Source organism: Polypterus senegalus, chromosome 8 (assembly GCF_016835505.1).
Source record: "Polypterus senegalus isolate Bchr_013 chromosome 8, ASM1683550v1, whole genome shotgun sequence".
In the NCBI taxonomy this organism is placed as follows: domain Eukaryota; kingdom Metazoa; phylum Chordata; class Cladistia; order Polypteriformes; family Polypteridae; genus Polypterus; species Polypterus senegalus.
The window spans coordinates 79,006,453-79,019,581 of NC_053161.1; the positions used below are offsets into that span (position 1 = coordinate 79,006,453).

The 13,129-nt window shown below is 37.4% G+C and overlaps 1 protein-coding gene across 1 annotated transcript in view; it reads left to right on the forward strand.

The window, feature by feature from the left end:
* The window catches only part of kin (Kin17 DNA and RNA binding protein), an 82,903-nt gene extending 72,105 nt beyond the window's left edge, over nt 1-10,798 (forward strand). The window contains exons 9-13 of the mRNA XM_039761318.1: nt 2,255-2,305; nt 9,179-9,247; nt 9,389-9,488; nt 9,646-9,746; nt 10,571-10,798. Coding sequence (XP_039617252.1) covers nt 2,255-2,305; nt 9,179-9,247; nt 9,389-9,488; nt 9,646-9,746; nt 10,571-10,633 — 384 coding nt within the window. The 3' untranslated portion in view covers nt 10,634-10,798. The remainder of the gene's footprint in view (nt 1-2,254; nt 2,306-9,178; nt 9,248-9,388; nt 9,489-9,645; nt 9,747-10,570) is intronic.
* The last annotated feature ends 2,331 nt before the right edge of the window (nt 10,799-13,129 follow it).

The following is a 13,129-nucleotide window of genomic DNA, read 5'->3' on the forward strand; positions in this document are numbered from 1 at the left end:
TAAAAGTCAAATGAGGTCATGACTACCTCTGTCTTTGTCATATTGGACTACATATTATACGCAAAATATAACATACTAGCTGATTACCCAGTGGCTTCGCTCACTGAGTGCAAGGGAAAAAAATAAAATGTAGTATATAAATTATTAAACAATAAAACATTAACATGTAAGAAGTAAAGATACATTGAGCAGTACTGGAGTGCTTTCGTGTAAAGTACATTTTTAAGGCGCTGTAATACAAAATGTAAGTAGCACTAATAGCTGCTTAAATGTATTCGGATCATCTCTCGGTAGCAGATCCCTTGTGAAATGTGCTACACGACCGCTGTGGTATAGAAATTACATTTTCTATGCGATCCTGCAAATTTCTGCCTGACAACCTTGCACTACGTGCCTGTAATTTAAGACAAAAATTATTATGAGAAATGTGGACGCTGCCCATCCATGCTTAATGGGCAGAAGGTCCAAACAATTCCCAAGTCCAAAACTTAACATGAAGAGGTTGGTACATCTTCTTAGATGTAAACCCTCTACCTTCTTAAAAGAATTCATCACAAAAGCAACCTTGAATGTTGCGGGATTTTAGTGACCTGAACTCACCTTAAGGGATAGTAAGTAGTCGTGCAGTGCAATTTACAAGGAGAGTTTTGCTTCGATGGCGCCGATCACACTCATTCAGAAAGATTTCCACTCTCCATGGAGCTGACGGGGCACTCAAAGTGTCACAAACCGTGTGAGAAGAGAGGACGCCGCCCGAAACTGCGAAGCTCTCGACCCGGCGGAGCAGCCCGACATTCCACACCTCCGAGCGCCGATGAAGGCGGTGTCGTCTTCACATTGTTTACAGCTCGGCGCAGTTAAAAAGTAGAAAGACACAAAGCTGTTTTCCTCATCTCTTCTATTCTCCAGTACTGCCAATTGAAAAAAAGATATAATGTGGCAGTTTCCGCAACAGTCACGTGGACAAATAAATAAAACTTCTCTGTTAGAACGCGCCTGGCGGCGGACGGCTCAGCGCTCTAGTCCAGAGAGGAGGGCTGGGAGAGGGCCACGCGGGGTGCACTTTTGGGTACATATTGGGTAATTAATTATATACATATACACACACATAGTGGATTCAGAAAGTATTCAGACCCCTTCACTGTCTGCACATTTTATTGTGCTATACATTTAATTGTAAATGGATATTTGCTATGTTTGCCCATTCTTTAAGACATAATGACAAATTGAAACCATGTTCTCAGAAAGGCTTGCAAATTTATTGAAAATCATAAACTGAAATCTCTCAGTATTCAGACCCTTAATACAGAACTGTAGGAGCCACTTTAGCAGCAGTTACAGCTTTGAGTCTTTTTGGGTAAGTCTTTACTACCTTTGCAGATCTTCATTTGGGCAGCTTATTTAATTCTTCTTGACAGATCCTCTCAACCCCCATGTGCCCAGAGGGAATTGTCTGCAAACTGACATCTTCAAGTCTCTCCACAGGTTACATGTGGGCTTTGGCTGGGACACACAAAGACCATAAGAAATTTGTCCCAAAGCTACAACAGTGTTATCTTGGCTGCATGTTTCGAGTCATTGTTGTACAGAAAGGCGATCTGTCTTCCCAGTTTGAGGTTGTGTACACCCTGGAAAAGGTTTTCTTCAAGGACCTGTCTGTATTTGACTTCAATCATCCTTCTATCATTTCTAACACTTCAACCCTGTCCCTGCCAATGCAAGGCACCCACATAACATGATGATGCATTCACCATGCTTCCCCATATAGAGGTTGTTAGGAAGGTGATGAGCATTGCTTGATCTTCACCAGACACTATGCTTGGTGTTCTGCATACAGAGTTCAATTTTGTCTTTTCAGACCTTCGTGCTCTAAGGGTCCTTTAAACCATCATGTGTTTACTTTAACATTTTACCATAAATGCCTGATTGACGGATGCTGCTAAGATGTTCATCCTTCCAACAGGTTCTCTTTTTATTCTTTAATAAATTTGAAAACATTTTCACATTGACATTATGGGTTATTGAATGTAGATTGATGGGCATAATTGACAAATTTATCCATTTAAAATTAAATCTACAACACAGTAAAGTGTGTAGATAGTAAAGGGGTCAGAATTCTGAACCCACTCTGTGTGCATATGTATTGAATGTGTTTATGGTGTGAAATTAACTAATGAAAGAAAGTTATGAATTTCAGGATTGTTTAACACATTTTCATTAAAGCATGTAATAATGAATTTATGGATTTTTTCAGATGGAAGAAGAAAAGAGAAAAAGTTCTAGGACAGACTATTGGTTACATCCTGTAAGTCAACAGTATAATAACCACTAGTTAAAATGGTCATGTAAAAAGTTAGTGTGTTGTATTTTATTTTTTCATACTGTAATTAACAATCCTCTAGTCCTCACCACCACATCAGAGAGAAAGAGAGAGGTTAGGAGCACGCACTGATACAGCACATTGCCGCACCCACCACATGACAAACCAACTCAGGAACCCAGATTAGGACTCAAGTGCAGCCATGTGGCGGATGACCACATAAGAAAACAGAATAAATCTAATCATAAAACAGCACATTATTTTACTTTTTTCATAACTGTTGAAAGCAATAACTTGCATAAATTGTTTTCAGTTTAAGTTTATTGACCTTTTATGCTGTATATCATATTGGAGAACTTTTGACCCATTTCTGCTAATAACACTGCTTCAGTCCAGTGATGTTTGACATTTATTTATGCACAGCTTACTTGAAGTCTCCCCATAGCAGCAGGATTGAAATCTGGACTTAAGCTTTTATAAATTCTTGATTGTTTTCTATTTTTTAGAGCCATTTGCTACTTATTTATCTATACTAATAAAAGGCAAAGCCCTCACTGACTGACTCACTCACTGACTCATCACTAATTCTCCAAGTTCCCGTGTAGGTAGAAGGCTGAAATTTGACAGGCTTATTCCTTACAGCTTCCTTACAAAAGTTGGGCAGGTTTCATTTCGAAATTCTACGCATAATGGTCTTAACTGGAAGGTATTTTTCTCCATTTACTTTAATGGAGTTGAGCTCGAAAGCCGTGGGGGGCGGAGTTTTGTGTGACATCATCACGGCTCCCACGTAATCACGTGAACTGACTGTCAACGCAGTGCGTAGAAAACAAGGAAGACCTCCAAAAAGCGCTGAAGAAGACATGCATTATATAATTGAGAAGGCAGCGAAACAATAAGAAGCGAGTAACTGACATATACAACCATATTCATGAGTGCTGCTACTTCTGAAACAAAGCAAGGTGTAAACCTAAACTTTAAATTAAGTTCATAGACAGGCTGTCACTGGCGTTTGTCATGCCCACGGGTAATGAGAGATACAAGTTTAATGAGAGGACGCAGGAAATAAACGAGAGTTTTGATCACTTTGTAACTAAGTTAAAATTGCAGGTGAAGGGCTGTGCTTATGCAAATTCCGAGAGACTGTGTTTGTGGGGGATTGACAGTTAAGGCGGGTAGGGGAGTCACGTCATCATCTCCCCTCCCATTCACCTCATTTCGCTCTGAGCTGAGCTCCGCAGCTACCGCACGCAGTGTTACGGAAGCGACTTTGTGACGCTGCCACCAAATACTCACAGAAAAATCCACAAGTTAATACACACGCTGTCTCTACACTTTCTCCACACTGAATCCTCCAGGCACTACTTACAAAAGGTTACATTGATAATCGTATTACATTATTTTTAAAAAGTTTCCTTTTCTTAGCACAAGCACATCTGAGAAGCTTCGATGCATATGCTCCATAACACGTTCAAAAAATCACACATTTAATCACACTTTGCAATACTAGCAAAGGGGAACTTCTGTCAATGCATGATTTCATGGTACACCGATTACATTGATCAGCTCTTCCCGATTCATTTTAGCCTCGCACACCCTTGGTTTGAGAAGAAGTATGAAAAAATATGAGCTTAACACAGAAAAACAGATCACCAATTGAAGCTTTATGAATAATCGATTCGCCATCAATAAATATTTTGGTAAAGCCACACTCAGTGTAATCCTATCCACAAGTTAATACACACGCTGTCTCTACAGTTTCACCACACTGAATCCTCCAGGCACTACTTACAAAAGGTTACATTGACAATCGTGTTACGTTATTTTTAAAATGTTTCCTTTTCTTAGCACAAGCACAGCTGAGAAGCTTCGATGCATGTCCTCCATAACGCGTTAAAAAATCACGCATTTAATCACACGTTGCAATACAAGCAAAGGAGAGCTTCTGTCAATGCATGATTTCCTGGTACACCGATTACATTGATCAGCGCTTCCTGATTCATTTTACCCTCGCACACCCTTGGTTTGAGAAGAAGTATGAAAAAATATGAGGTTAAAACAGAAAAACATCACCAATTGAAGCTTTATGAATAATCGATTCGCCATCAATAATTGTTTTGGTAAAGCCATACTCAGTGTAATCCTCCTTTCATTTTATAATTTTTACGCCACTAGCCATGATTAAATCAGTTGTAAAAAAGTAACAAAGCGAAGGTGACTTATTCAGGCAGGCAGGCGACGGCTCAATAGCTCGAATTTGGATATAAGTAGGTTCTATTTAATCGACAGAAATATCATTGTTAGGAATGGAAGTTGAATTTAGTCTTTAAATTTCTATGGTAAAGAAAAAGTTATGCAATGATGACTAAATTTAACTATATAAAGTAAAAAGTTTTATATATAAAGTCATTCCCGAATATATAAAATCAAACCTTGATTATATAAAGTCAGTGTTGGAATAAGTCAAAACCTGAATATATAAAGTCAGCGTCGGTATAAAGTCAAAACTTGTTTCTGAATATATAAAGTCAAAACTTTAATATATAAAGTCAGCGCTGGAATATATAAAGTCAAAACTTGAATATAAAAAGTCATTCCCAAACATATAAAGTCAAAACATGAGTATATAAAGACGGAATTGGAATATTTCTGAATATATAAAGTAAGTGCTGGAATATATAAAGTCAGCGCTTTGTATATTCTGACGCTGACTATATATATTCAAGTTTTCACTTTATATATTCCAGCGATGACTTTATACATTCAAGTTTTGACTTTATATATTCTGACGCCGACTTTATATATTCACAAAATCAATGTATTTGCCTGTTTGGCACCCCATAGTATATGTGTGTGTGTATATATGTACACATGTATGCATATATATATATATATATATATACTGTATATATACACATACACAGGGTGGGCCATTTATATGGATACACCTTAATAAAATGGGAATGGTTGGTGATATTAACTTCCTGTTTGTGGCACATTAGTATATGGGAGGGAGAAAACTTTTCAAGATGGGTGGTGACCATGGTGGCCATTTTGAAGTCGTCCATTTTGGATCCAACTTTTGTTTTTTCAATAGGAAGAGGGTCATGGGACACATTAAATTTATTGGGAATTTCACAAGAAAAACAATGGTATGCTTGGTTTTAACGTAACTTTATTATTTCTTGAGTTATTTACAAGTTTCTGACCACTTATAAAATGTGTTCAATGTGCTGCCCATTGTGTTGGATTGTCTATGCAACCCTCTTCTCCCACTCTTCACACACTGATAGCAACACCGCAGGAGAAATGCTAGCACAGGCTTCCAGTATCCGTAGTTTCAGATGCTGCACATCTCGTATCTTCACAGCATAGACAATTGCCTTCAGATGACCCCAAAGATAAAAGTCTAAGGGGGTCAGATGGGGAGACCTTGGGGGCCATTCAACTGGCCCACGATGACCAATCCACTTTCCAGGAAACTGTTCATCTAGGAATGCTCGGACCTGACACCCATAATGTGGTGGTGCACCATCTTGCTGGAAAAACTCCGGGAACGTGCCAGCTTCAGTGCATAAAGAGGGAAACACATCATCGTGTAGCAATTTCGCATATCCAGTGGCCTTGAGGTTTCCATTGATGAAGAATGGCCCCACTATCTTTGTACCCCATATACCACACCATACCATCATTTTTTTTGTTCCAACAGTCTTGGAGGGATCTATCCAGTGTGGGTTAGTGTCAGACCAATAGCGGTGGTTTTGTTTGTTAACTTCATCATTCACATAAAAGTTTGCCTCATCACTGAACAAAAATTTCCCCTGCGGTGTTGCTATCAGTGTGTGAAGAGTGGGAGAAGAGGGTTGCATTGACAATCTAACACAATGGGCAGCATATTGAACACATTTTATAAGTAGTAAGAAACTTGTAAATAACTCATGAAAGAATAAAGTTACGTTAAAACCAAGCACACCATTGTTTTTTTGTGAAATTCCCAATAAGTTTGATGTGTCACATGACCCTCTTCCTATTGAAAAAACAAAAGTTGGATCCAAAATGGCTGACTTCAAAGTGGCCACCATGGTCACCAACCATCTTGAAAAGTTTTCCCCCTCACATATACTAATGTGCCACAAACAGGAAGTTAATATCACCAACCATTCCCATTTTATTAAGGTGTATCCATATAAATGGCCCACCCTGTATAATATATAATAGCAACACTCGTGACAATGACAAAACAATTACATTGTCAATCATGTTACGTTATTAATAAAATGTTTCCTTTTCTTTTTACTTCTCCACTGCCAAGCGCGGGTATTTTGCTATAGATATATATAGATATGAGAACAACACTCATATCAATGACAAAACAATTACATTAACAATCATGTTACGTTATTATTCAAATATTTCCTTTTCTTTTTCATTACTTCTTTAACACACTACATCTCTGCTGCGAAGCGCGGGTATTCTGCTAGTGTTATATAAATGTATACATTAGTGCATAGTCTATGAAAGGGTTCTTACAACCCCCATAAGTTGAATTGAATTAGTATATTTTAACTGTTTCTAGCCTATCTGACTATACATTATACTCAGTTAGTGACCTGCCCTGCTGTATGTAAGGCATGGAGGGCACATGGTTTTAAATTGTGCCTTATGTGTCAAGTAACATGAAGGACAACATGCTCTATTGAGTGTGCGGCGGCGTACGTTTAAAGTGTACTGAAGAAGAAGTAAAGCGTCTTTTAAGTATAGAAACAACTAAAGTTTGATAAGAAAAGCTAAATTTAGAGTAGATACATTTTTTTCAAATTTTTTGCCTTTTATTCTACGTGTGTAAAACTTTTTTCTTTATTCTTGTGTGGACTATTTGATTTGAATTTCCACTAAATCTTTTAAAACAAACTTTTGGGCTGAGAGATTTCTTTCGACACGCATTTTACACATGCTTGAACCCGCCTTACGCACCCACAGCTACAATTTGAGTTGTAGGTTCACTGGTGTGTGATTAGGATCATTGCTTCATTTCATGATCAAATTTCAGCCAAGCTTTAGTTGTAAGATAGACAGCTAATACATTTTCCTTTAGGATACCATGGTGTTAAAAGGATGGTTGCACAACATCAAGACCCTCAGCCCCTCATGACCGTGCTATTTCTTAGGCAGTGTTACAAACCAAAGCACCATGTACTTTTTATGTAGAAGAGGCTTTCTGCAAATTACACTACCACATAAGATATTAGTTGATCTGTTTTTTCTAATGGGTGTGTCATGAACCATGTTGCATGCAGGGCTGTAGAATCCTGGATGTAGCCTTTGACTTATTCTGGATGAATTTTCTGGACACCCACTTCAGGGTATAGAGACTGAACTGTATTCAGTGTTCTCCATTTCTAACTAACCTGTTTCACTATAGAATGTAGACATTTGATTATTTGCAAATGGATTTATAACCCTTCTCAAGGTGATAAACATAAATATTTACCTTTTTGAAATGACTATAATTTTATCCTTGACCTGGTGGTATTACAAATTTAAATGCTCCTGACTGAACTGACTGAACATCCTGCTTTTATATAAAGGCCACAGCCTTTCATCAACTAATCTATGTACATGACTAGCAATATCTGTTGTTTTTCCTTCTTAATGAATAGGGAAATAGGGAAGCAGTAAAGGTTTTTGTGTGTGTTTTGTTTTTTGTTTTTTTTTTAATCACATGGAAACTTCATGTTAGCTGACTTTTTTGCTTAATAACTGATGGCTAAATCAGTCTGTTATGTGGTTTAATGCTAGAGGTTAGATTTATCTAATATCTATGACTTGGTGAGACTAGTTGATTGTTAGATAAATCAAACAATAGAGTTAAATGAATACTCCACAGAAAAAACATAATTTTTCTTTTATTATTATTTTATTATATTATTTAACCGATCTTGTTTGTAGTTATGGCTTAACAAAAATTGTTAGTCTTATGTTTAAATGGAGAATAATGGTAAAAAATTACTGACACAATAGTAAATGGTGAGCCAAGACTGAACAAAAGCAAAAAAATCCAAAACATATTGTTAAGTAATCCATTTTTAGAAAATCCTCTCATTAACAAAACACCTGACCTGCTGCATTATCTCAATTATCTGTCAGGAGTCCTGTCCATTCATAGGATACTGTCATCTTCACGTGATAATTAGTATTGCAGAGATGTCTACCAATAGAGAGACTAAAAGTAAAGAAAAGCAAATAAAAACATTATCAGGTGGAAGATATGCCACACATTTGTACATATCCATGAGACGTTAGTGAACAAATCAGCTGCAGTTTTCAAAACCACTAATGAAAAAGTACTGAATTTAGTGTGTTGGTGGGGGGCTTCATTTGAAATTCCACTTTAACACATTGCCATCATGTTATGTGGGAATTTTTATGTAGTTGTCTATTTAACAATATTTTCAGTCAAAATACAAATGTTTGGAGCATACAACTAAATACATGACAGGTGAATTATGTAACACAAATGAGTTGAGATTTTTTTTATTGACATTTACATATTATTTGCTGTTCTTCATTGTTGGTCTCCATTGATGCCTATTGTATCAGTAATTTTATTGCCTTCTTTCTAAGCCATAACTACAAACAGCAAGAATAATATAAACAAATATTTTTGGGTGGAGTATTCTTTTGAGAGAGTGTTGTTACATTTTCAATAATTTTAAGCAGCGACTTTTAGGACATTATCAACTGACATATTTTCAACTTGCTGGTTTAGAAAATTCTAAATATTAAGTTTAAATATTTACTTTTACTGTCACAAAGCCCAAAAACTCATAATCATGTAATTTCTCCTTTTACTTACAGGGTATTGTTGTTAAAGTGGTAACAGATAAATTAGGTGGACAGTACTACAAAAAAAAAGGTGTTATAAAGGTGAGACTTTTTAAAATGTTTATTTTTGTTGTGACTCCTTGTGAAACTTAAAACAACTGGTGTAAGCAATGAGGAAAAAAAAACCAAATGAGAATTGTTTTTAGTCTTTTATATTTTATACATTTCTGTCGTGTTTAACAGGAAGTCCAAAACAGATACACTGCAGTTGTGAAGATGATGGACTCTGGAGACAAGCTGAAGCTAGACCAGTCCCATTTGGAGACTGTAATTCCAGCACTGGGTAAATTTGTCAATTAATAACCACAAAGTTTAAATCCTATTAGTAATCTATCACACTGTGTTTTGGAAAGGCATGTCATTTAGCTACTTTAATAGTAAAGAAATGTTTTTGTTGTACTCTGGAATCTTTTTATATACTGACACTGTATCTTTTATAGGTAAACAGGTTTTGGTGTTAAATGGTGTTCACAGAGGTAAAGAAGCAATCATGGACTGTATTGATGAGAAAAGCTTTTCAGCAACCATAATTATGGATAGTGTAAGTACCCAAAAACATAGAAGATCAATTTCATATTCATATTAATGTTTGTATTTGCTGAGTGCAAACATACTCTCATAAGAATATGTACCTTCTCAGTTTATTAAAGACCAAGATTAACACAATTTACAATTGTACACTTTGCACAGATCAATAAAGAGATTTCAGATCAGCACCTAAGTTTGTTCAGATGAAAGAACAGTGTACTATGTTCTACTTTACAGTGGTTTAAGCATAGTGCTATATTCTAATCTGTGAAACTGGAAAAAAATAAATTGTTCAGAAGTCCACATGATATAATTTCTTGGATATAGCTCTTCCTTTTCAACCCTAAAATAGTCGTTGACTGTCAAATGTCCCATCCTCCTTATTCCCTCCTAGTAAGTCATTCAGGCACATTTAGGAGTGAGGCCAACAAGGTGGCACAGTTGCTGCTGCTGTTGCTTCACAGCCTTAAGTAGTGTGTATTTGAATCAATAGATATTTATTGTGTTCATTTTTTTTTAATTTAATGAATAATTGAAGCTATTAACCATTCATTAGCCAAAAATCCACACAATACATTCAGCTTGAAGGCTCAGATATATCTTTTCTATTTTACCGAGGTAGTGCTATCATTTAGTGGGTACAGATTATGAAAAGTGCTTATAAGATAAATACATGTTTTTTTTCACTGAAATGTTATAGGAACAGTAATGAAATTGTTAATATTGCAATTTTTATACATTTGGAACCTGCATATATTTAGATGAAGCAGCTGTAATGATGCCTTTTTGATTGTTTTGTATGTTTGAATTACAGCGCAGTTTATCTTTTTTTAACAGGGACATCTGAAAGGACAAAAGATTGGAGGAATTGCTTATGAAGACATTTCAAAGTTGGCTTGAGAGAAAAAGAGACTTTTACTGTGTCAGGATATTCATTTATTTGTATGGTTCAGTTTAAAATCTTACAAAATTTATGTTCATATATAAAACTTTCTTTAGGTTTTCGAGTTTGTATTTTCTATTTTGACATAATCGCAAATAAAGTTTAAGATATTTTGTGTAAAAGTGGTTTTCATTTACCTTTTTCCGTTTCTCAGTTTTATACAGTCCCATTTTATATCATTCAAAAATCTGTTTATAGCAATCTATTTAAATTAAGAAAGTGTGAGCTGATCAGGGATCATCATCAGAAGCGTCTTGTATAAATTTGATCCTTGACAGCCGAAGATTTATATCCACACTACCAACAATTTGCCATTCCCAATTGTTTTTAAATTTTGAACCACATCATTCAATTGAGGAATACTTTTTGTTCCATTTGTTTCCTTATAATTCTTACTATTTCCAACTACTTATGAAGACAAATAAGCAGCGGTTTAACAGCAGTTCCAAAAAGCTTTGGCAATAGTGGCCTGTTTGGTTTTGTGTTCTAATAAAAATTAATCAGAATTTGTTGTTTACCCAAACAAAGGCTACTGGGCTTTTGTAAAGGTACAGCGCATCACTTTTTCCACATTTTGTTATGTTACAGCCTTATTCCAAAATTGATTAAATTAATTTTTTTCCTCAGAATTCTACACACAACATCCCATAATGACAACGTGAAAAAAGTTTACTTGAGGTTTTTGCAAATTTATTAAAAATAAAAAAAACTGAGAAATCACATGTACATAAGTATTCACAGCCTTTGCTCAATATTTTGTCGATGCACCTTTGGCAGCAATTACAGCCTCAAGTCTTTTTGAATATGATGCCACAAGCTTGGCACACCTATCCTTGGCCAGTTTCGTCCATTCCTCTTAGTAGCACCTCTCAAGCTCCATCAGGTTGGATGGGAAGCGTCGGTGCACAGCCATTTTAAGATCTCTCCAGAGATGTTCAATCAGAGTCAAGTCTGGGCTCTGGCTGGGCCACTCAAGGACATTCACAGAGTTGTCCTGAAGCCACTCCTTTGATATCTTGGCTGTGTGCTTAGGGTCGTTGTCCTGCTGAAAGATGAACCGTCGCCCCAGTCTGAGGTCAAGAGCGCTCTGGAGCAGGTTGTAGCAACCGCCAGATACGGGCACGCGATTCCTACACTTCACAACCCAAAGGGAAGTGGACAATAATAGAAGGTTAAAGTAGCATTACCATATTCGGTCCTCAGCCCCTCTTGTCCCCTATGCATGCCCTTATATAACTGGCAAAAAATCTCACGCAAAAGAAAGTGGGACTGAAAAATATATTGACATTTACTATTTACATTTACTTGCCCGGTGCCTGAGTGCTCATTAGTGAACCGCTTTCCCAGACACCCTCCCCAGCACCCAAATCCTAATCCCCGGTTTGACGTAGACAAACAAAAGAAAATAAAAAAAATGTTCTCCGAAAATGCCCAAAACGAAAATTTTACTTAGTCCACATATAAGAAAACAATAAATCCTGCAGTTCAGTTCCTTCCGTAGGGCAGGAGGAAAACACAACAGTCCTCTGGTGGAACGGCTTCTCCGTGGACTATCACGAAAGAAGTGCAAATTCAGGAATCTGACTCACCAGGTGGGAGCACCCGGAGAACACCAGAACCTGGCCTCTTCTTGGAGATTCGTCACCAGATTATTTCTTCGGGGTGGCCACCCACAAATAGCAGATGCCCCTGGGTGAAGAAAGATCCTGAATGATCCTTTGAGCATGGATAGTCTCCGCCTTGCCTTCAGCCTTTTCCTTCCTTTTTTCTTCCCTCCTACTTTGATCCGCCATTCCCCTTAAATAAAAAAAAGAAAAAGTTTCCCGCCGAAAACATCCTTGCTCCTCTCGGTTGTTATGGAAACCTCACGCCGGCAACAGGCAGCTGGAATATTTACCGGGCGGGGTCCTCCCAGCACTGGGACGTCACCAAAGAAACCTGAAGGGCTACTTACAAACACCCTTCCAGCCAACATAATAAAGTGACACACAGTCCAGGAGGCCAACCCGACTGTCAAGTTATGTAGCCTTGCTACAAGTTTTTCATCCAGGATGTCTCTTTACATTGCTGCAGTCATCTTTCCCTTTATCCTGACTAGTCTCCCAGTTCCTGCCACTGAAAAACATCCCCACAGCATGATGCTGCCACCACCATGCTTCACTGTAGGGATGGTATTGGCCTGGTGATGAGCGGTGCCTGGTTTGCTCCAAACGTGATGCCTGGCATTCACACCAAAGAGTTCAATCTTTGTCTCATCAGACCAGAGAATTTTGTTTCTCATGGTCTAAGAGTCCTTCAGGTGTCTTTTGGCAAACTCCAGGCGGGCTGCCATGTGCCTTTTACTAAGGAGTGGCTTCCGTCTGGCCACTCTACCATACAGGCCTGATTGGTGGATTGCTGCAGAGATGGTTGTCCTTCTGGAAGGTTCTCCTCTTTCCACAGTGGACCTCTGG